We start from the raw sequence: 26,140 nt of genomic DNA, 5'->3' as shown, positions 1-26,140 counted from the left end.
ATTAGCGGCGGTTGAAAATAAGACTGATAATGTTTCACAGCCATCGCTCGCCCATTCCACCATCGCGGACGGTTGCACGACAAACGATTCCTCATCGCGTGCCGGTGACACTAAAAACCGCCAGCTCGCGCGATACCATAAGCCCCGACAGCTCACAGTCATTTATCTACGGGGAAAATTGCCACACAGTTTGAGAAATAACTTTTCACCACCCCACAACTGCCATGTCACGGGAAATGAGGTCCCTGTGTGCCGGGATGTGGTATAGGTGATTCCGAACGAAGGAAGCAACTGTCATCGGGATCGATGCTGTTGCGCGAGGATTTAAAGCATCGACTGTTGTCACAAGAGCTCAATGGTTGCTGAACAAACTACCAGGCCTACGAGAGCATGGTTTGAAACCATCAACGGCTCGGAAATAAAAAAATGAACAAGCGCATATTTTAAATTTTAACGGCTATTTTCTACGCGCTTTCCAACAATTCTTTTAAATGAGGAAGGAAATTGGGCAGCGTTTAACCATTTGGTGCATAATTAAAGAGCTACCAGAGGGTGTTGTTTTTCTGTAAATTTCTGGAGCTGAGTGCGAGCTAAAGTTTGCACACGCAATTTTGTGTGGCCAACCGCAGCGTGGTTTAAATGTCGTTGACGAGTTTGAGCTGAGTTACATTAGTTTCATAATATGTTGCTGTGAAGCGGGTGCTATGCATTCATCTTCGCAGTAGCAGATGTGGCCGTAACCGCAAAACTCCAACAGAAAGATACGCTCCAAGCTTAACATCAATAAGGTGTTGGTTTTCTTGTACAATGTTGCTATCTTCGATTACCAGCAACACCGAGCTCTGTGTTCGGTGTATAAGTGTGGGCTAGGGTGTTTCGAGAGAAATTTATTACTTAAAGTGCTCTTTATCGAGAAATAACGTATCGGTGCCTTAGATTTCGTTCATTTTATTCGTTTGAATATTCATAACAGTGAACAATTTAAATTCAGCCCGTAACACAATACTGGCCCTGTGCCATTTAGGTCAAGTTTTTTGTTTGTTCGTAAATTATGGCGATAAGCGCCAAACAAATGCGCTGGTGCACATCAGAATATGCAAAGTGATTAGTTCGATCTCAATGCCTTTATTTGTAGCTCTCTCGAACAGCTGCGCACGATTGTGGAGAGGGAATCAATTATTCTTTCCTTAAATTATGACACTCATGATCACATGGAATTCGGGAATTTACTGATCCCTTTTGGTCATTGTGGCCACAGCACCTACCTCTTTCTACCTAAGCCAATTGATGGCTATAAATCTTCTAAATTAGTTTACCGTACGGACGATGCCCATTATCGTCGCACTCATTAACTCCTGACACCAGCACTATAATGGTGCACCACAGCATGGCACAAGGTAAATGGAGAAGTGACTTAGTGGCTCCCCCTGGGGCATCCGGGAGGGGCACCATTTGGTCCAAGCCTTAACTGAAAGAAAAGTACCGGGGAAAAGATGTAGAAATAAACCACCTCCCCATCAGTAACTCAAGGGCTGTTTAATGAGCTTCGAACTGTTCCCGGAATCATGATCCCGGGCAATAAAGGAGGTTTTAAGCGGGTTTGGGAATACTTGGACGCTCGGTTGGAATACTGATTTTTTTTGTATGCACTGAGCAGGAGAGTTGGAAATTTTCCCATCGAGGTCAGCTATTATCAGCTGTAACAAATCTATTTCTGCTGCCCTTAAACTGCTCTTAAAGGTTTTGCCGCCTGCACTCCTTCCTGGTCCTCCATTTACTTCTGAAAAAAAGAACCAAAATGCTGAAAATTCGGTACTCTCGTTTGAGTTTTACCGCAGGTTAAGCTTTACCGCGTGAAAGGAAAGCGCATTTTGCACCACAAGAAGAAGAGCGAAAGCTTCCTTACGGATCGGTTTGGCTTCTCCGTTTGATTGGGGCAAGCGGTTTTGGTTTAAAAAATTCCAGTCATGTCCTGTTTGCCGCTGCTGCTTGCTCAGCGGTTCGATTGGATGATTGCAAACATTGGCCGCTGGAAAAGTTTCGATGTATTTCTCTCTTTCTTCTGCCTTCCCTTCACCATCCGCCGTTTTCTCGTACTTTTTTCATCCATTTTAGGTGTTTCTCAAGGTCCTGCGGTTGAGCAGAGAACAGCAGCAGGTTCTACCTGAGCTGTTCCCGATGGAATACTAACACAATTTTCTTATCACTGCTTGTGTACTTTTCTTCCCATTCTCTGTTTGAATTTCACCACTCTAAAGTTGTGTTTTTTGTGCTTCATTTCTCTTGAAACGTTTTTTTTTTTTTCAGACATTGCGCAGGAGCCACAGAAGAAGCGCTGGCGCGTTTGACGGTGAGTGATAAAATACGCAACGCAATTCCCAAAAACTGGCGGTGACCAGCTGTGCATGAATTTTATTCTCCTCACCGAGTGGCATCGTTTAAGTCAACACTCATATGCACACAGAAAATTGAGATCAAACTATACGAAGTGTAAGATAAGCTGATACCATAACTTGCCGATGACTTAAGACCACTTTACAGTGAATGCCACATTACTGAGGCAAGTGCGATGCTGAAACTACTTCAAATCATCGTTAAATGATTAAACCGTGCTGACAGTTAAGTGATGCCAGTGGACAGTGGTGCCACAGGCTCTAGTGATTGGAAGTGCAGAAAAATATCGGCAGGTCAAGAGTGTATAAAAAATTGATGAAACTATCTGGTGCATTTGAAAGCAAAAACGATCAAACTCCGCAAGAAAAGCAAACTAATACGACGCGCTGGACGAAAGACAACAGGTCCTTCTTTTTATGCTGCATCCAGACGATCCATTACTAGACGATCCCAATGAATGTGGTTGGATTGCTGCAAATAATAATAGGTGAGTGTTGCTATTGTATTAACAACATTTTATAGTCGCAATGGGGTATATTATATATAATTGTTTATCAAAGAAAGTGTCACAAATTGCTCTATTTTACGCAGCAGTGTGTCGTTATTGATTTCATTATTATTTCAATGTGAAACAGAAGTTGAACCGTGAATTTTAAAATGGTATTCCGCTAAGGTTTGTAATGTTGAAAAAGGCGTTTTTCAGATTTACGATTGACCTAGTACATGGACCTCCGTTTAGAAGTTGCACATACTTCAACATAATTGCACTGATTAGTATACCCTCTCACAGCAACTACCCGTTCTTAGGTTGAAGCTTTCTACCGCTTTGTGATAAAGAGTTTCAATAGAACAACATTTATGTATGCACACTTAATGGGAATAAGACTCTCCTTCACAAAAGGAGAAGAAGACAATCCATTACATTGTAGGGATGCCTCCTGCCGGTACTTCAACTAATTGATTGAGAATTTCATTCAATCTTGTCAGGGCAATCAAAACAAAGACACTCAACGAATCCATCCAGTCCAAGCAGGAAACACTGCGCCAGACCAGTTCATACGGCAATGAGGCTTTCTTTTTTGTCTTACGAGACGAGTAACTAGACAACGATGGTCATCTAAAAGATTCTTCTGGCTTCTTCCATCGCTTTCTTGCCGCCCCGTGGCCTTAATCGAGTGGTACGGTATGGTGCAAAGGCGATGGCTGCTATCAGGTGGAACATTACACTTAGATAAAGCACACGCCACACGGCAAAGCAATACGAGTCTGTTCTTTTACCGGTCTCACGGCTAGTGGATGTCTTTTTTTTTAATTTTATCTTCAAAAAGTCAACTTTCCAAGGCGTGTCCCCTATTTTACCTCCATCATCGTGTACCGGAAGCCGTTGTACAGCAGCAACCGATGCGATAATGTGTGCCACGGGATGGCTCCTGTCGCTTGTATGCTCCGTCTTCTTTTTGATTCTTTATCGTTCTATTTTTACTTTATATTAACACTCGACGAGCGCATAAAACAAATTTAACTGTCAACCATCGTTAAAACGGACACGACCGTGAGGCCAAAGCGTCTTGAAAGGGCTCTTACTTAGTGGCTTGCTTTCTTCGGCTCGTTTGCCTTGTCACACTTTTAACAAGCGCAGTGTAAAGAAGAAATAGGAACCTTCCACCACGGTACTAAGGGGCGAAAGAGAGAAGTAAAACTTTTGACGGTTTCGAACCTACCCGGACAACAGCTCAAATTATCACTCTTATTCGTCTACCGAGCAACCCACTGCCATAGCAGACATCTTTGGACCGGCGCCCCATCTGAGGGACATTCTGTGAAAAAGGCAGAAACAAGCTGCAAAATAAAAGCACGTTATCCGAGCAACGATCGGGCGCGATCTCAAATCTCGGTCCCAAAATTACCACCCTAATTGATACTTGTGCGGACAGTGATGACACTACTGCAGTGATTGACGCACCAATGGTCTTTGTGCTTGTGTTTGTCATGAAAAAAGGACTCTTGAAGATATTTGGAGCTTCTCTATGAGTTGAACCTTTTTTTAATTCGCTTTTCTCCCAACAACAAACGATAAACGAATTGAGCTTTGAAACGTACGCACGCCGTATTGTGATATTGGGAGAAAAGGGGGCAAAAAACACGCAGCATCAACCAAACGAGGGGAAAAGGAGTAGAAAAAAAGGGACAAGGTAAACCCATCCGGGGACAGCATACGATCACAAAACACGAACGATAAAATCATCATCTTCCACTTTACCAGAAAAAAGACCGTCATAGCTACGGTTTTATCTCACCTTCTCGAATGCAGCACGTGGTATCGCAGCTTCGGTAGTTTTCGCTTCTTCGCTGAAGTCGTACCTTCGAGCAACCCCGTCGAATGGTTCCGTTTGATCTTGAGTTTCAATTCCCCGGATGGCTTCATTTGCATTGAAGATTAACCTTCTGGTAGTAAGCAGGCGAACAAGCGAGTGCGTGCAGCATTTTGTTTTGATGTGTTTCGAAAAGAGACTGATGTGGTTTAGCGTTCGGCGAGAAGCAGAATTTTCTCAGTGTGAATCCTAAACTCGATTGAACTATGTTCAGTGTTACCTCTAAGCAAGATAGTGGGAAACAGAAAAAAATATAGCAAACTTTTCATCAATAGGTTTGAGCGTTTTAGTTTTACTTATAAGATACATTAAGGAATTGATAAAGAATGCACGATTCGATAGGGTGTGGTGTACATTGTATTTGACAGTATAACATTTATAAAAATCAAATGAAAAAATGCAACATTCTGATCAATTAAGTTCTAATAAAATTACATTTCCTTTACTAAGTTTAAGGCCATCATTTCAGATAACTTATTTATCTGAAATGATGCCATTAATCAAACAAAAGGACATACAATTTGATTTAAATTTGTTTGATTAGAATGATGTTTTGCACCATAAAACTAAGACGATATTGTTGTAATTGGTTCAGTACAAGCTATTCGAAAGCTCAGCAAATCGCGAAAGAAAGCTTTTAAAACCTAAACTTTCACACTGAAACTTATTCAGCGAGTACAATATGCCGCATTGCATTTTACGCATCATGAGAATCCTTTCGTTTGTTGGATTATGGAAACATAATTTTATGGTAAAATATCCTTCAGTGTGCTATAAAGCTCCTAGCGAAGTGATGTTTTCGCAATAAAAAAGCTGAGTATCATTGCCTCGGTTCCTTAAAACTTTGCCATAAAATTTATTTTGAACCGGTGCTATAACGATATGTTAATTTTAGTATATGCTTTCTTTTCGGTATATGAAACTATATCTACATTATAGCACATTTTGTACTAAAATTAATTAGCGGTTTTAGTACAAGTATTATTCACACTTTATAGTATGCTGCTACAATACTTGGATATCCTTCCTATAATTAGTTGCTCAGTTGCTAAGTTGCTAAATATTTGTTAAGCTATAGTACTCTACAACATAAAACTAAATGACTCTGGTATTAGATTGCAAGAGAATTTTCCATTTCTTGCTTTAATTTTCAAAAACAAGTGAGAAATTATACGTCATAAATAAAAAACTTGGAATGAGATTTAAGACCTCGTTTATGCTATCAATTTCACACAATAATACACAATATGCATGCATTTTGCATCGCTTGTGCGGAGGACATAACAGGAAAAATGTAGCAAAGTATATTATTTGCAAACGCTTGTCATACACACTTCCGGATCAACGCTGACTGACCCTTTGTGCTATCTTCTCTGCTGCAAACAAAGGTACGTATGCGCTGCAGTTCCAAGGATAAGCTACTGGCGTACGGTTGGCTCGAAAGTATTTTGTGTCGTGATGAATTATCATAAAGGCATAAATAATGTGTATTTATACTGACGTATTCATTGCATTGTTGCAATGAAGCATGCAATCAGTGTGGTCTTTGTTGTATTTTTTAGCTTCTTTTTTATTCCTATCGTGGTAGTATTGCACAAATTACGTCACGATTATTGTTTGTGTCGAAATTATTTTTTGTTTGCTTTTTAAAGGTTTTTGTGGACTTTCTGACTCTACCGATAACGTCACTGATCGTCAATGAATACAAATTCTGTCCTTTGAATGCGTTTTTGTGTTTTTTATGTGTAGGCCACACTTTTTGATATCCTTTGAGAGCAGCTGCCACTTAAACTTATGAACGCATCCAAACGTTTCAGGCAGTGGTAAAACAAATGACACCGATCAACCGAGACCAATTTATGATGATGCAAATTGTTGTCACAATAAAGGCGAATCATCATCCAAATTAATTATGACGCTGGTAATTGAATAATGATAATTAATTGATATGCAGCGCATCGATCGTCGCATTAATATTGCTTCAGCGTTGAAGCGGCCGCTTGTGACCTCGGAATGTTTAAATTGCAGCACATTCAATGCATACCGCTCAGTGGTTGTCGGGGTCAACTTCAAAATTAATGTTGCTGAACTATTTTGAGTGGTTGTTAACTTATCCTCTTGCGCATACCCTGTTCATAAACACATCGTTGTTGCCTCATTGGTGATAATTTAATTCCCTTCAGCCATAGAGGTTTTGGTAGATCATGCTGTTTTTTTTTGTTGTACTTTTGCTCAATTTTAGTGGAGCTGTTGCTTTTCACTTTGGGCTGATCAGTGACTAACGCATTGGCGGTGGAATGCACCGCAACCAAACCAGCTGAAGATTGAAATTCAACCACACATACGTTCTCGCAAAGGCTGGCCGTGTGGTTTGCATCAAACATATCAATCATTTAACGAAGGGTGTTTGTACATTCACAACACATAGGCACGCGTGCAAAGGGAGGCCATAAACCACAACGTTTGTCGATTGTGACATATTTGTGGCGTTGATTGATCGGGTGTTGGTCGAAGCTACTGAAAGTACAACGCAGCTGAGAGGGTATGATTAAAGGACTGTCATAATGGAGATGGTGGAAATTAACTGAATAATTGCTGGTTCGTGGGCCGGTGTCAGAACATTCGTTGTAAATGGTAGAAATATCATTTACACTTTTTCTTAATATAAACTCAAAAGTACGACTGAGCTTACGTTGCGTGAATCAGATTAAAATAAAATTAATATTTCACAACCATTCCTGTTAATGTAAAGTAAATGAATGTGCATATGAATTCATCAGTAAAATGTTTGTGGCTACACACAAAACTTATGTGACATTACACAAAAAAAAATAATGTGACCCTCAACAAGACCTTTTCAATCAATCAGAGCAATCAATTTGTTTTACCGCTCACTGTAATGGCGGTGAACAAGTAAGGACGATCGTTTCACGATGAATTGTTTCACCAACTCGTATGGACCCTCTCATTTCGGAACCATAAAAAATAATCGGCCCAAAATCATTCAAACATCACCGTACCATAAAACATAGGGACCGTCATTTCCGTTTCAAACCAGCTGATCCTACAGTCCGCCAGGTTTAATGGTTTGATCCATCGTAGGAATTGTAGAGCGAGAGAGGAAAAAATTGTGATGGTAGTAATAGCTGACAATAATCCATTTACATCCCTCCGACTGACTGACTGACTGTGATGATGGTCCACTCGCAAGACGCCGTAGGTCAGTTTGAATACTTCCCCATCATCATCATCGTCATGCGTGTAAGCCTTCATGCCTCATGTTTATGGATTTATTACAATCACATTGCAAACCCTGTGCCCCCCTTTGACCGGCTCGCTAGTCACACACTCTATTCATCATGTTCTAATCGAAATTCCCTCTTTGCCCCAACAAATCAATCAAAACGAAAACGTATGATGAGTGTATGTTTGAATCTTTCGCTCCCGAAACGATACTCACCAGCAGAAAATGATCACACCGTCTGCCCGACGGACCCAATCCGAAATTCCACCGTTTTGCTTGTCATGTCATCGTTTGCATGACAATCAAAGCATCGCCCAACACTGGCCATGTTTAGTCCAATTCCAAGAGCTGTCTTAAAACAGCAACAGAAAAAAAGCAAACGAGAGAGGAAACCCTGTCACTATCCCGAGAACATCAGCCAATGCTGGACAATTTACCAATAATAAAAAAGAAGACAAGTCCTGTCTGCCAGGAACCCAGCATAGTTTTGACATGAGTTATCACCCAACATTTCCTTTGGCTTTCGAGGACCGTTTGTTGGGGTTCAGGCCAGCGTTCTGTGTCGAGTTCATTTCTGTTCCTTGTTGTACGAGTGTGTCCAGCTGTCAGTGTAGTGCCAGCCGCTCATCAACGAATTTGTCCTATTGTACGCTTCCTTGATTTGTATATCGAGATAAAAAAACCATCTTTTGACGAGGGCTATTTTGTATATGTATAAATGATGTAATGATACTATTTGTTCAGGTTTCCCGTTGTAAGAGCTCTTTTCTAAACGATCATTATTCAATTAAGGTTGACAACGGAATGAAAATCTTTTCTAAACACTTTTTTTGTGAATAAGTGATCCGATTATGGTTAGGACTGATAATCCTGGTATGGTAACAATAAGTCACTGAAAGCCAAAGCTCACTTCACTAGTGGGTACAAGGCAGGCCTTGACCGATAACGGTTGTTGTGCCAAAGAAGAAGAAGAAGTGTTACTCAGTCCGTGGGATATACATTTTTAAAGCACCATACTTAAAGCACTTTATTGCAGCTTTATTAACATTATCTTACATCTTACATGGCCTTAGGATCTTGAGAGCGCAGAACGTAGTCACTTCAATAGTTCGCAAAATATGTTCAAGCAAAACACACATAAAAAATTCTGTTTGTAAGTGGTAGAGTTTAAAATTATATTGCCATGTTTTTTTATGACACCCATCAAACGATGGCATCCAGCGCTGCTTATTATCTATTTTAAAAAAAGATAAGATAAAAAAACACACAAAAAACAAGTAAAATCAAGCTCCGGCGCGCTCTGCATTAAAAAACAAGAGACAAGTCGAGCATACTTCGTAGTAGACTGGATGCCCTCTTGGTCAAGTTTTAGCGGAGATTGCACCGGATTTCACTGAATCATTGTGTGGAAAATTGAAAATTGGTAATAAATTCTTGGAAAAAAGGAGTTATCCAATGGCTCAATCAAAAATCTGACGCCATCAAAATTCACTAGTAGGACGATGTAATCACAAACTGGCACGGAAACTTTAAGAGCATAGTCTTGTTGAAGCTGTGCCATTGTACCATCCACTACAAATCAGTTGAAATCAAGGGAATAGGTTTTGAGTGAAAAACGAAACACAATCTACATGCACCATCCCGACCAAACCTTTCCAATATGAACAGAAAAAAATGTATAAATGAAAGCAACAAACCAACCCAGCCGTTTGATGGCTTTGGTCGACGCCTGTCGTTGATATTGGCCACAGCCGCCTGCAGCATGAGATGCAATAAAGAATGTGAAAATTTAATGACCTTCCAGCTCAACCCGCTAGAATGTAGGTTTGTCCAGCTCTGCATTTCCCTTCGACAACGACTTTTGAACGGTACTTCTTTACACGGTTCTGTTCCGATCATAATCGCCAATATGTGTGTGTGTGTGCTTCCTCAGGATTCGGTCATATTATCGGACTGAACCGGTTACCATGAGCTAGTCAACCGTAAGCCGTCCACAACCGGATTGTGTTCCGGTTTAATGGTTACCGTCAACTTTTTATGGACTGGCGATTAAGCTGATGATATTTTTATTCCACCATAAAAAAAAATGCTGAAATCCATGGCAATCGATTCCGTACACACAGTCAGTGTAACTTTCCTTCCAGCAATGAAGTAGCGCAGGCTGCTGTTGTTATTATTAATATTTGTTATGACGAGCAACCGGATTTTAACGCAGTACACTGTCATCTCTCCCCGCAGTTCACTGTCAAATGGGTACTATTTTTTATAACTTTATTAAAAAGTATTCATTTTGTCACGCTGGCCGTTACCGTGGTGGTTTCATTTTTGAACTGAAAATTGACACTGGAAAAACCATCGTTGCTCGTTTGATGTGTTGCTGTTTTTTTTGTTTGCATGCTGAGGTTTTGGAATTACCGGCAGATATAACCCGTGATCATCGCGTTGATGGTTGGTGATGGCTGGTTCAGTGAATTTGTGTAGATTTGATATCATTGGGCCTCATCGCGAACGAAAGTCGATAACGGAGTGGATAATTTAGCCGATCGGTTAGCAAAATTCCAATGGTATCCAATTGCGTTTTCTCAATCAGAATCTTCGCTAACCGATCGGTTTGGCAGTGGAGTGGAATGGTGTGTGCCGCCATAGCAACGTGGTTAAAAAGTCGAGCAGTGGGATATGCAGTTGAAAACTTCATATAAAAAAAACCATTTCAGTCGGATAGCCATATCTACTGCTCCACCCCAGTTGATATAACAGTGGAAAACTAAATAATATTAAAAACCATGTTTCACAGCTCGCAAAAAAAGATGTTTTATCGCTGTTAGAGTTATTTAAGATGCTTTATCACTCGATTTAGCTAAAATATTATTTTTTAGAAAATATAAATTTACCTGTTTTTTTAAATAAATAATCAAAACATATAAATTTAGGTTTATAACAGGTATCTAGTTTTTATAGTTCAAGCTAAGAAATAAGAAACCAAAAAAATCTTTTTCTGCTAATCCTTCTCTTTTATCCAACCTTATGTTATGGCCTTATGGCATGTTAGAATCGGTTCCGACACGTAAATGCAACGAGATTGGGAAGACCAGTATTATCACTAGGTACAAGAAATTATAAGCAACTCATATCCGTTGGAGCGGCGAGTTCCGGTCGGAATCGTTTGCGTTGTTTTGCACCTATCGAAGGTGTTGTGCCTACTTGTACCTTCCGGACTATCCCCAAAAACTCAGGGTCGCTTATGGAAGGGTACAGCCCGGGAGTGTTCGGATTGACACACACATCGCTATGTTCCACGCCTCGTGACAAACGTGTCACCCAATGAATTTTTTTGTTCATCCATTTAAACGAATATGTACACTTGAATAGCTTCTCTTCTGAATCACATACATTACAATTTTAACGTAGTTATTTTATTTTTATCAAATCTGACGCAATCATCATCGTATGTGTAGAAGCACACTCATTGTCGTATCAAGCTCGCCAGTCTTCAGTGGACGGTCCTTGTTCAAGGCATGGAAACGATCGTCCCAGGTGTTGTGCAGGGAGAGAGGGTGGGGGGAGATTTCATCTCTTGGCTTTGAATCAAATACACCTTAATTTTTTTTCTTGGGGGAGTGGGGGGTATTGGTCGGAATCCCTCATATATGGGCCCCTGTAGTCTTTGAGTCCCTTCGTCCATGGTGCCTCTATCGTTCATGGAGGCCCGCGATGAGACTACTGTACACACCATATATGCTGGACTTTATATCCACGGAGCCTCCTGCGGCCAATCAGTCCGCTTACGGTTAAATCCGCAATTGCGGAGAGGGCGTAGTAGGTTTAAATTTAAGTGGCCAGATGACTTGGAGGCGTCAGTCATTAAGGCCAGGATAATGGACTGGCGAGGGCGAGAGACCGTGAGCGGTTTCGGACACTCCTTATTGTTGGGGACTGCGCTGCCCCAACGTGGGAAAAGCAGAAAACAGTGGAGGGTTGTAAGGCCTCCACCTGGCGGAGAACAACCGGTGAAAAACCCACTAGCTTCAGCCTGGAGGAAGACCGATTTTCTTTGTGCCTAACACGAGGAATTGATACACTCCAAAACAGGACTGGAGTGCCAAAACAGGACTGGTTGTGTTTATTTGCACGTCTGTCTGCTTCGCAAGTTCTAAATCAACAACAGCTCTCTCAGCGCTGGCTCGCGCTTTTAACCGTTCGCGCATGGGAGAGAATCGTAAGAAATTCATATGTGTGGGTGTGAGAGAATAAATTCGATCGCGCACGAGAATAATGCAAAAACGTTAACGTTAAGAATTCTAGAACTTCTCTCTCTTTCTTCTGCTGCGTGTTTCACACGCGCTGCAACTGGTTCACTGTCGGAGCGAACCGTTTGGGCGCGAACACTTATTGCACGGAATAAGTGTACCGCGTTGTTTCAATATATTTTTGCACGAGGGCCTAAAATACGGACGTTCACAGATCCAACGTTCGCGGTGGCTGGAGTTGATGGACGCACATGGTATATGGCACAGGACAAGCATCAGGGAAGGTGGCAAGCTCAGAAAGGATTCAAACCTCGTCCTCCAGTTCATACGATTTTGTTTCAACTAGACTTGTTCAGCCTACAACCCGTTTTACACTTTACCCGGATTGTTTGAATAGGCCTACAGTCAGTACTGTCTAAGGCCTGGTGTGGATTCTTCACTAGATGGTCCGTAAATAAGCCAAATTTACTATTTTATTCATTCCGCAAAACAACACCTCTAAATGTAAACAAAAGTGTGATTGACAGATAGGCAAAATCAATGGCTACTCGAATCGGAAAGAGTTATCCACCGGTGGAGAAATTATCCACCGGTGGAGAAAATTATCCATCGGTGGAAAATAAATTCCACCGGTGGATTCGAGCAAATTAACCGATCGGATAAATTTTATCGACTTTCGTTCGCGATGAGGCCCATTGATAGATTGATAAACCGGTCATCAGTACAAAATGTGTTCTTCGAGCTACAATTTGTGTATGTGGCGTAATGCACATTTGAATATTATCAAAATGTGATACTAGCAACATCATGTTTAGGGTAAATCCCTCATTTAAGTAATGTTAATTACTTATGGTAATTATTGATAGAATACTAAGGAATTTAGTCAAGTGTATTCTGCTGCATTTTATGAAATTTCACTGATAATTGTTTACATAATTCTGAAGAGGATATTTGTGTTTAACTACAAAAAGCAAGGCATTCTGCTAATAAGCCAAATGTTCTAAATTTGTTGATAATTCTATAAAGCTTGCAGAACTGAACTACTGACCATTGTTTGAATATGTGTAAACAATTACTAAAATAGGAAACAGATGGAAATTATCAACTTTGTGCACAATCTGCTTAAAAAGGAGTACACGCAAAACTACAAAGTTGCTATTGTATTGCTATCGCAGCAAATTCAATTCTTTTATGACGGAAGATAATTTTGAGGCTGCGAAGTCTAGAGCTGTAAAATTGATACAAATTAAAAAGTAGGCAAGTCTCTAACGGACGTGCTTATTTCTTCCAAAGACAGAAAACAACAGCACAAAAGAATGCAATAAAGTAAACAGTAAAAAACTGTGGTAAATTTTACCAAGCCACTTGTCTACCACTAATATCACGGTAGCATTGTTGGTTCTAAAAACACGATTAAGTGAGAGCAAACGAAAAACTTAACAACAATCATCTCGCAGCCTGAGAACTAGTAAAACTACTTCATCAAATGGCAGGGACCAATAAATCACTAAACTGCGAACTAAACGATACTGCAAAAAAAGAAAAAAACTCTTATCAACCCACAGTCCCATCCTATGCGAGGCTCCACTCACACCAAATACAAAAACGAGTCTTAATCCACTTTGCATACAGTAGCGAGAACGCAAGTCGCAACCGGAAGCGCTAGTGCACCGTCCGAAGCACGATGAAAAGAGCAAAAATAAAAGAGTGTCCAAATTTTTATCCACCATTATTCCGATAACGAATGATTACGAGATGAAGCAAATTATGTCATTCGGAAGAATGCACAACCCGGAATGAAAGTCCAGCCGCTGAGAGACGACGCGTAGCGAACCTTTCCACCTATTCTGGGTCGGATCATCCGTGCAGGATAAAGGGAGAAAAGTTTCCGCTGTGCTTATGCCTGCCATCCTTTAGAGTACGTGTGAGTGAATTTGAATGCTCTCTTTCATGCAGCCAAATCTGCAAAATGGTACGCCATCGCTCGACCCCGTTGGCACGTGCAAGCGTAGCTGATCATGCTTCCTGGTTTTTAAGAAGGGTAAGAGGAAAACGGATGCCATTGGATTGGGAGCACTTGAATACGCCGGATTCAACCAACTCTTTAGTGTGCCCCTTGGTGGAAAGTTCTGAATTGGAAAGCTACTGTTTTTTGGGACATGGTAGACCGCGAGTTTCCTGCTGCTGCTTGGCTCGCAGCAAAATGCATGACGCCTTCAGTTCACGAATGACGCTCTTTTTTCCCACGGAGTATTTCACCGTCACTCTTTCAGCTAGCGTCAGTGTAAGAATGTGAAGAGATTTAATCTACTAGATTGAATTGGAACTACATGACGCCAGACCAACGCTCACTCACCAAAAGCTTATACATTATGTGTCTCTTCGACGTGCCTCACAACACTTGCACCACTCTTGCGGTCAGCTACCGGCGCTGGATTTTATTCCTTTTTGTTTCACTGTGCAGTTAAATCTTAATTTTCCTCTCCAACCGGTCATATGGGATAGCAAGCCAGACACTTTCTTCTGATCCATATTCCCCCCCCCCCCCCCATCATATCATACATTCCGTTCCGATTATGAGTGTGATAAGGTAAAAGTTACTTCCGTCCCAAAACAAACCATAGAAAAACTCATCCGCGGGCACTATCTTGTGCGATGAGCGATAGCTGGTCTAGAAAGAAGACGTTAGACAACCGTTCATATGGCATCAAAAAACTTTCCTGGCGTATCCAATTTTCCAACGAATTTGTTTTTTAAGCAAGGTGTGGGGATAGTGAAACTGACACTACGACGCTGGCTGAGCTCATAGAAGCTGCTGCTTGTGAACTCGAGCTCGGTGCCATCACACGTGTAAACGACACGTCCGGAACTAAAGAGTTAAAGCTGCACTGTGTCAGACGATGTTGGCGAGAGAACCTTGCAATGAAGCTTCCGTCACGTTTTGGGAGTAAAAATGAAATGACTTTCATGACCAAGAGCATTATAATCAAATCATGCAATTTGCAATGTGATCATGCCACTTGCATAGGAAACCCAGCTCGTGGAGGAAATGAGTAGTGACTTAATAGTGGCTTGATAGTGACGTAGATTTGCTATCAAAAGTATTCATAATTGTTTTATAAGCTGTAGCGTACATACAACACATGAAGTAAAACAGCAAGAATAATTGTCTATCTCGAGTTTAAGTTCATTGTTGGATTTTGGGATAGGCATAACATTTCGAGATAGGCATAACCCTTAAGGTTAGGCAATGAATTAATAACGCCCACACAAAGGCAATACGCACTACATCTATTTTCCCAATAAACAAAAATCCCATTCAACTAAAGTCCAGTTGCAATAGTGCGTACTTATTGAGAATTGTAGAAGAAAATGTGTCTATCGCTAACGAAGCACGTAGGCTCCTGATATGAACACCCCAGAAATTGACAATAAATCAAGCTAGAATTAATGTATATACATCTAAGATCTTTCTTCAAGTTTGTGTTGCACATTGCCCTCATTGGGAAATTCGATTCACTTTATGTAAGAGTGGCAAGATCTCTTCAATAAGCTTCGAGGTTAGTAGAGCGAAGGCTTGTATCGGGGTGCCAGTAATTTTCAAGGCATTTGCTCGGGAGTTAATCTCCCCCACTATGCAGTCCACGAGACGGAGTAGGCCTTATACCCTACATTTATCTTGTCTACATCATTTTGGTATACAATTTTCATAGATTTAAGGTAAACTCAACAACGATTTGTAGCAATTCTTGGCGATCATTTACGTTATTGGCCAATAGAGTGCTTGATAAAATAGAATGATTGGATTGAATTAGTGATGAGTCAAGTACCACTTTTCATTGTGTGGTGCTGTGGTACCACGCACAGTCTACTGTGCTGTGTGTGCGTGGTACCACACTTAATGTGTGGTCGCACAGTAGCTGTGTTCCCGCACAGTTTTTGCACAGTTACTGTGTTATCGCACAGTTAGTGTGCTTTGCACACTTTTTGTGCTCCGCACAGCTACCACACAGTTTGCACAGTTTGTGTGCTCCGCACAGTTTGTGTGCTCCGCACAGTTTGTGTGCTCCGCACAGTTTGTGTGCTCCGCACAGTTTGTGTGCTCCGCACAGTTTCTGTGCTCCGCACAGTTACAGGGTTTCTCAAGCCAGCTCAACATCTTAACACTATTTTTCGAACACGTTAAACGACTGTCAACATCGTACATACAATTCGAATCCGTAAACTCTTTTCGATTTGGTAACACTAGGTTTTGAACGCGTAAAATCCCAACTCGAATCTGGAAAATGTATGTTGGCTGTCTTGTCACCCATTATACATTTTCCAGATTCGAGTTGGGATTTTACGCGTTCAAAACCTAGTGTTACCAAATCGAAAAGAGTTTACGGATTCGAATTGTATGTACGATGTTGACAATCGTTTAACGTGTTCGAAAAATAGTGTTAAGATGTTGAGCTGGCTTGAGAAACCCTGTATTGTGTGCTCCGCACAGTTTGTGTGCTCCGCACAGTTTGTGTGCTCCGCACAGTTATTGTGTGCTCCGCACAGTTATTGTGTGCTCCGCAGCGTAAACTTTGACGTAAACTGGATTTAAGCCATACAACTCTATAATCTTTTGACGGGAAGTTTATGCGCTCCCATACAAATCAAGCGTGAACTTTTCGAGTTTACGCTTCGTGTGCCGCTGGTATAACCAGCAAATCAGAGTCGAACAAACGTGAGGATTTCCCGTCAGACATCTCGAGCAAACAAGACAAACATCGTCTCGAACCGATCAAATTCTAAACAAATGGGGTGTCTTGTTTGATTGGTGTCAGAGCGCGGTGTAATTGTGCGCGCACAATAACTGTGCGGAGCACAGAAACTGTGCGGAGCACACGATAACTGTGCGGAGCACACAATAACTGTGTGGTGCACAGAAACTGTGCGGTGCACAGAAACTGTGCGGTGCACAGAAACTGAGTGGAGCACACAAACTGTGCGGAGCACACCCACTGTGCGGAGCACAGAAACTGTGCGGAGCACAGAAACTGTGCGGAGCACAAACATCGTGCGGAACACAAAACATGTGCGAAGTGTGGCACCACAATTTTATAAAATGTGCAATTGTGCTCGCACATTTTACTGTGCTGTGTGTGCGTGGTGGCACAGTGCTACTTGACTCATGACTAGATTGAATACATCGTAAAATGTATTTTTCTTCGAAAATAAGACTACAATTGATTGTTACCTTCAAGTTCAACAGAAAAATAGACAGGAACGATTTCCGGATAAGTTGATGTACGTACATCCACGCATTGCATCATAAATTAATAATTTAATGTTCATCATTGCAAGGAAATAAGGAATATTTGGGTTGCTCGATGTTTGAGACTTGTGCAAGAAAAGTTATTCTGATTAAACGATTTGAGTCTTACGGTAAAGTAATAAATGAATACAAAAGACATCTACAAGACCTCACTACAACAAACTCAATGAGATTTTTATTAATTATTCTCTAAATGTTTATTGAAATACCACCGAGACATAACAGCAATTCGTTTTAACACGACCTTATATGAGATACTATATACCGTGATAAGCAAGAATGTTTGCTGTTTGCTTGAATTCGTTTTCGTCTATTGTTAAAGTACACTCGAACATGTAAGTAAAGAAACGAAATCTTGTAAAATACTTTAGATTTATTAATTGTACGAAGCTAGTCAAACCTCGTATTCATACTTCATATTATTCTTCAAACAGATGATTTCAGTTGAGCAGACATTGATGCTTTTTCAAAACTTTTGATTGCAAAACGAACGAATAGTTTTGCATTCAGAAACTGTTTTGTATGCAATTGAAACAGTTTTGTTTAAAAACATAAAAACGCAAAACGAAAATATTCGTTGATGAAATATTCAAATATTCGACGTGAGGAAAAAAATTCAGTTTATTATTCATCTAAATTCAAATCACTGGTTTGATCAGCATCAAACTAAAACCATATTCCAATTGAAACATGGTAAATCAGCTATGTGCTTAAGGATGAATTGCCATCGTCTGTATTTGTGGTTCATAAAATTATTCTGCATAGGCTATGTTAAGAATTCATTCAATAAAACAGCAGCTTAAGAAGGATAATTTGTTTCATTAAATTCACTTGTATACTTACACAATCACTTTAAATGTTTCAAATAAAGAATAAAATACTACATTTTAATAAGCCACGTCTTGGTTTGAAATCTTGGCGAAGCATATCGCTTCAAAACGGTTAATTATTACTTTAAATCTTCATTTCCGCTGCGTGAGATTGTTCGCACACCGTCCGTCCGTGAAATATCGTTGAAACGTTCGTCGACATACCAAAACCAAAACTGCCCACTAGCGAACCAAAGGCTCATACCAATGACTGACTTTATACTAACTAGAGTGCGGATCAACGAAATTACTGCCCCATAAAGCTCCCACATAAAACCCCGCGAGAGACACAAGCATACGCAGAGCGCCATGCCACCTTTGCCGAATGGGCTACACCGCTGTCATTGTGCGGTATCAATTGGGCGCTGGGACGCAAAAGAATGTTTATTCCTCAGACCACCCATCCCAACATTTCTGTCTCCTTGTAAAATGCGCCATTCTTATGATGGGCAAGGCCATAAAACACCGACATCGCCCAAAAATGGATTCCACGGCAAATGTTTCTTGACCGACAGTAAAATTTATTTTAGGCCAGCTTTTGCATTTGTTGCATCGCTGCTCACTTGTCCACTTTGTTAACGTGGGCAGGAAAAGAATTATCTGTTTTCTTGCAAATTTATATAATTTTGACGCACGCCGTTCTCTGTTCGGTGGGAACGGGTGTGGTTTGTTATTTGAATACTTTTTCTACCTGTCCGTGGTTTTAAGCGCCTTTTGCTCACCGTTCATCGGTCCGGGCCAAAGGTAGGGTGAGCCCGCTGTCAATTATCTGGCTCTGCCAGAGCAATTTGGGACATGGGGATCATTTGCAGTAGTTAAATGGTAGCGGCCAGGTGGGATGAATCTGTTTTATTTCTTGCCGTTCCGTAGCTGAGATCGGACTCACCAGCTTTTTTCTTTCCTGTGCGCATTTGCAGCGGAAAGTGGAGTGAACATATTTGCTTATAATTTGAATACATTATTTTCGCGTACAGGAGGTTTATTTCAGCTGCTATCCTATCCTCCAAATCACCGTCAAAACGTGTATTTTGCTGTTGCGTTTGTTATTTGTTTTCCTTTATTTTATTTATTTTTTGTTTTTCACTCTTTGTTCATACTGCTATTTTCAATCGAACGCGTGAGTTTACGTGTGACCAGTGTTTTTTGTTTGTTAATTATTCGTTTTGGTATCGAATGGTTGATTATATTATAAGTATATTTTAAGTATATTTTTTCCTAACTGGACTTTAAGATATATAAAAGAAACAAAGAGAATAACAGATGCACATCACGTAAGCAGTTAAACGAGTAATGTATAGGGCCATCTGGCTGCTAACCGCAACAAAATGCTTCCGGACTAAATATTTTGTTATGTGCGTTTTAATATAATTAATGGCTATTTCGTTGAATTTCAATCATAACCAATGTGCATTATGCAGCACAACAAAGTGAAATGGTCCATTTCTGCACTGAGCTGTTCATTTTGGGAGGAACGTTTTTTGTGGTATTATCAAAATTACGGACTTACACAAACGAAACTGAAAAAAAGGAACGTTATTTCTACCTGTGTATCCCTATAATTTGCTTCTGTATGGTATTTTGACTGACGAAATGGCGTAATGGGGTAAGGGGATGACTTTACCATATAGTTACGGTTCATCAATAACACAGCGGAACTGTTATAAACGGTAACTCGTCCTTTAAACGAGCAATGCCAGTGGTTCGATTGTCATTCAGTTATCCTTGTGAACCTTTACATGGGATTCAATTTATTCAATTTAATCAATAACCCACCAATCGTGAATTAAAGCACCCATCGGCAGGATGGCGATGTAGTTTGCTGCCAAATTAAACGTGCGCTTTAAGATAACGGGTAACATATGCTTCGTGGAATTATCATTTAACAAATATCAGCTCAAGAAATAACAAATCAACATACCTCATAATTTTATGATTCTGCTTGGGTTTTTTATTTCATATTCAATGAAATATTCTCAATCTTTTGAATTTGCACGAACAAAGTATAGGTGAAGTGCTTTATATGTTCAAAATGGGCATGTAATTATGATATATGATTTGTTACTAATAATTTAGTTATTTTCAGTGGTGTATTATATCAATAGTTTTTTTAACTAAGTCAACAAAGAAAAACATTGTTTTATGTGGACACTAAAACTCATTTAAGTTTATACTTATTTACAAAAAGAGAAAAATAATAATTTTTATTTAAATTCAATGTTCAATTGCACAACATTCAGTAAAAATCTTAACATCTATCGATTTCTTCATAACCTGTACAAAATTTGGATTGTAAATTTTCTACGTAGCATCCGATACGAGACCATTGAAGAGCTCAATCCGATTTTTCTCGATTCCCTCGCTGTGTTTATTTATGCAAGTACTGTTAATTGGAGCAGGAAAAAATAATGCACATGTCTTCGAACCTTGGAAAAAGCATTCTCAACCCCTCCAGCGATCATGAGAAGCTTTTGTTTGACCTCCATTTTCACTGCGCTCATGCATATTCCGAGTGTACACGGACGCTTTAGCAACGGTTAAACTGCTTGATGCAATCTTTCATATCCTCACCACCATTTTTCATCCACACACACACACACACACACAGATACAAAACCTATCGACCCACTGACACATTCGTTTTCTTGCGCTCGTTCACAGGTAAGCATTGCGATGACGCGTTGACGCTTGACAAATCGTTGTGTCCTTGAACCTGTAGAACCATGGGACTAAGTCTCTGCACTACAGTGCGCGGAGACGCAGGTAAGTTTTTATGGTTTACTCGCATGCGTTTTCCGGTAGAAAACCGTCCTGTCGTACGAGACGATAGAAAATTTCGCAGTACAGGGTGGAATTTTATGGAATTTTGGAATTTTATGCGCAGTATTATAGCAAATGAGCGCTAGTTATGCTGCAGTTGGAATCATTAAAATTGTATTTTTTTCTTACTAACCCATTATTAATCCCATCTCACACAACCTCATGGTGTTGTACTTACGCATGAAATAAGATTAGTGAAAGAGAATGATTTGAATATTCAGCATGCGGTTACGTGGCTAATGTTCCATGGAGCATTAACGTCAGGTTTCAGAAACGAACCAATGTGGTACATGTGAATGTAGCTCGTTACGTTCGCCATACAGGAGAATGGTAATTTACGTTCCATGCAACCTTGGCTTCAAACTGGTTAACGACGCCTGGCTGTCACGCTGGATGTGTGTACTCTGGTGGCAAAACCGACGAAACGTATTCGTTTGTTTGGCAATACACCATCGCTGATTCTGTTGAGATATTTCATTTTCCCTTTTTAGTAAGTCATACACCAGTTGCCCGTGGATGGAATTCATCATATTTCAAAATCGGCTGTCGACTCCGTCACAAACAGTTGGCTGGATTGTAGGCCCTTTGAGCTACGTGTGGACGGCTTTCGTTTTTGTTATTGTTCGTGATAAAGCACACATAGCGAAGCATTCATTTTATGCAGGCGCAAGCTGTTTCCCTCTGTTGGACAGTGAAAACAGAATAGGATTGTCCCTGGGCTCTTAATACGAGCTCCCGATGGTGAACAGCTTTGACTCCCTGTGCATTGAATTCCAGGTACAACGAATGAAAGAAATGGAACGTATATTCCAGCAGTTATGAACAAATCGTTCTGGATTTATTTTTGAAAACAAAGATATATGAATTTTGATTGAATGATCGGACGCCGGGAAAATAGTTTGGAATTCCGAAATGCGGTTGTGATTTTCGACATACGATACTATTGGCCGCAAGTTTTGCAGGTTTTTTTCTTTAAAATGTTGTGTTTTTGTCATGGTGCGACTTTGCCATTCTTCACCATCATGACCAAATGACGGGGTGGTCGTGCGAATGTCATTCATTTAAAGATTGATGTTTGCTTTCGTTTCTTTCTCAAAAATGGCCCTGCGGTACAGGTAGCTTTTAATTGCTCGTCTTGTTTGGATGCTGTGAAGCATTGGTTTTGGTGGGATCGTTGTTTTTGAACGTGACCGTGACATGACAGTGACTGTGTGAAAAGTGTTTTTGTTTGCTGACAAACGAGGATGGTTCGTACTATAAATGCAATTTCTATATTGGTACACTAGCGATAGTTACAAAGGGGAGGGAGAGCAGACCAGCGAGCGACCGAAAGGCGCTTTTTTTCACTGCTCTTGAGTCAACAGTAATGGATGATGGAAAAAGCTTAATAAGATAGCAGAGAGTACCGAATGAGGGATTTTGAACTTCAGATATCCTTTCTATCACCGATTCCTCATTGACAATGTGATGATTGTAGAAGAGATCAAGTGACTTTTGTGTTTTGTTCATGGTCAATGAACTGATCTATCTCTGTTCAAATAGAATACAATCCAAAAATAAAATTTTCACAGGCGTTCCACCCTTTTCAATGTGAATTAAAAGCAATGAAATTAAATGTTTACTTTCTATAGTTATATCACTCCATTGATTAATTCATCATGTTTTAAACCAAAATCACATTTCCAGTGAAATATATAACACGTTTTGAAATCTCCATGAAAACAATCTGTGTAAATGTTATGAAAAAATTAATGACAATTTTCTAAAAACAGTGAGGTAGATTTAACCTTAAGACCTATTGTAGACTCTAGGAAGTGAGAAAATCAATATAAATGATAATCATTGCAAGAAAGAAAGAAAAAGATAGAGAAATATAAAGCGAGAGTGGGAAAGAGCGAGAGAGGGAGAGAGAGAGAGAGGGAGAGAGAGAGAGAGAGAGAGAGAGAGAGAGAGAGAGAGAGAGATAAATTGGCAGGATTCTTAACCTACGAAAAATGACCTACTCTATGCGTCTCCTAAATGAATTAGCGACCTAACGTTGTCATACTTTTCCAACTCATTAGTTTTATGTAGGTTAGCTGTGAGAAACGTTTCTTATAAGAATGGAACCACGTCCGACCATTAACTAAGCTGAACATGCTTTGAAACATCCATTGGACTTCAGCTATTGCTGGAAATTCGAGCTAAAATCGCTTTTAAGTATCCATACCGACCGAACGCGATCTAATCCCGAAGTATCATTTTGTAACAAGATAATCAGTCAGGATGAACTCCTGACAAGGCATTGAAATGCGTTCAATTATAGTTACCATGTAATGTGATGCTTGCCATGTAACATGATGATCGTACTTACACATCACATTGGTCGTCGATCACCATCACAGCAGTAAGTGTTTCGTTGACATGAGCCGAAATGGCATAAAGTTGTTAGAAGCGATCTTTAAGACACTTGATCGCCCACGCAATCATAGTAATCCTCAAGGAGTTTTCCTTACTAGGAAGGTTAACGTTAAGAGGCCTTACTTAGGGAGGAGGGACATAACCAAACTCCTCAAATGAGAAGTCGATAAATGTACGAAGGGCATAGTCCTTTCCTGACAGTCCCTACGAATCTGACTTGCCATTGTAATCAGATCAATATTTATTGACAAAAGAAGTGATGGATTATGTACATTTGAGTTTGGAATGTATTTTTGTCCTAACTTGAGGTTATTGATATAGGGTGCAATTTATAAACTGAATCTTCTTCTTCTTCTTTGGCACAACAACCGTTGTCGGTCAAGACCTGTCTGTACCACTAGTGGGCTCGGCTTTCAGTGACTTACTTATTACCTTAGCATGATAGTCAGTCTTACGTATCGCGCCACGTTCCATTTGGGGCTTGAACCCTGACGGGCATGTTGTTAAAGTCGTACGAGTTGACGACTGTCGACTCTGGCTGACGACCACCAGACCGACCCATATACTGTATTAGGATGAGGAATTTGTTATTATGTGGCTGTGCTACGCTTTTAGTTTTTTTTTGCGAAAGAAGGTTTCAACTGTTGTTGCTAAAGAAAAGAAGTTTTCGTCGATCTGTGTCTACTTTGCTGCAGTAATGCTTGTTTTGCTTATGTTGCCCGTTTTGGTTGTCACAATTGTTTTTCTATGAACGGTATGGCTGGGGTGTGTTGCTTTGGTGTGGATTGATTTGCTGATTGTGTTGAATAAATATGATACTACACACGATAGTGTGTATTTTCGTAATTCCTGTATATCAGATATGCTACAACTTGTTAATAAGCTGTACGACTTGCAATCTGTTCCGTAAGATCAATCATTAAGCTTGACACAATGTATAAACATGTATTCAATATGCAATGAAATAATCAACGAGTGGATTTTATTTATACTTACTTACTTACTTATCCGGCGCTACAACCGCTTTGCGGTCTTGGCCTGCCTCAGGAGTGTCCGAAACCGCTCACGGTCTCGCGCCTTCGTCTGCCAGTCCGTTATCCCGGCCTTAATGGCAGACACCTCCATGCCATCTTGCCACCTCAATTTATGCCTACCACGCCTCCTCTGTCCTTGTGGACGGCGGATTATATTTATACATATGTTTATTTGAAAGCTGGAGTTTACTGGATAGATTACAGGATTTTTATTACAGTTGTTTAAAAAAATATGAAAAATGAAAAATATATATGTATACCGTCCAAAGAACATCAAGGGATACATCTATTAATTTATTTGCTGAACTACGCTGAATTTAAAAAATCACATAAATCAAACAATGTAATAAAACCTCAGTATCGTAGATCAAACATGATTTAATTATAATTGTCGTGATAATAATAATTATTTAATAATCTGCCATGTTGAAACTGTATTACGGAGGTAACTAAAATGATAACTGTTGGATATGTTGCAGCCAACTCAACTGGGAGCCAACGTTAACCGATCTAATCAACTCACGGGTCTGCGTTATCAGCCCTATCGGGCAGATCTAGTCATTGGCGTGGCGATTTCAATTACTGAACATTAAGGAAATTGCCAACCTACGTTGTCCGCATCGTGAGCACCCTACCGTCTGTATCAATTACAGCGAACAGTGTTATTTTATTTACCCATCTAGTACATTTTTTACCCCCACCATCTTGGATCTGCCGTTTGAATATCATCTTGGCGAAACATAATCGTACTCGACACAAACAAATTGAACCCTGTTTCATATTCCTCGTGACGCTTCGCCGTAGTTTGTGACGGTTCCACGAAGTAGCATCTCGAAACGGCATGGACCTGTCCTGCCTGTACGGGAAATTCGCATGAAAAGGAAGATTTTTCCCCGTTTATACTGAAGGGAAAATTGGATGTAAGAAGAACGTGAAAACGCCACTTGCACTCAAGATTACTCGAATTACATAATTATCAGTTCGTTTGGCTTATTAGGTTTAATGGCACTCGACACTTTAGACAGCGGACTGTTGGGAGTATGATCAAATCGAAACAGAGATCGAAGCAGGCAGGTCTGAGGCACTGCTGGAGAGAGTGAACGGGTAGGAAAATGGCTCTATCCTCTTCCCAAACAGCCGCTTCATGTTCGATCCTACAAATGGCTAATGAAGATAACAAATAACACAGTCTGGTTCAGTGATGCTTGCGGCAAGGGCCTGGAGACCTGGCTGAAGATTCCATTCCTGTAGGGGCTGTACAATATGATGGTGCTTAAATCGATTAGCAAAAAAAACAAGCAAGCAGGAAATTGTTTTTGGGTTGTTTTGGGAACTATGGGCATGGGAGAGCTTGCCGCATGGTGCGTGGTTGCATGTTGTTGACGGGTAGGGTAGGTAAATTAAATAAAATCATTCAACCACCATTTCAAATCTCCAGTTTCTGCAACCTCTTGG

The 26,140-nt window shown here is 40.3% G+C and overlaps 1 protein-coding gene across 1 annotated transcript in view; it reads left to right on the top strand.

Annotated features, from left to right (window-relative positions):
* LOC120956524 (neural-cadherin-like) overlaps window positions 1-26,140 on the top strand; it is a 285,145-nt gene that overhangs the window by 116,778 nt on the left and 142,227 nt on the right. The window contains exon 4 of the mRNA XM_049609789.1: window positions 2,308-2,881. Within this exon, the coding sequence (XP_049465746.1) occupies window positions 2,848-2,881 (34 nt within the window). The 5' untranslated portion in view covers window positions 2,308-2,847. The remainder of the gene's footprint in view (window positions 1-2,307; window positions 2,882-26,140) is intronic.

This window comes from Anopheles coluzzii, chromosome 3, assembly GCF_943734685.1.
Source record: "Anopheles coluzzii chromosome 3, AcolN3, whole genome shotgun sequence".
In the NCBI taxonomy this organism is placed as follows: domain Eukaryota; kingdom Metazoa; phylum Arthropoda; class Insecta; order Diptera; family Culicidae; genus Anopheles; species Anopheles coluzzii.
Note: the sequence above shows the minus strand (reverse complement) of the source record. Positions and strands in the feature narration are given on the sequence as shown.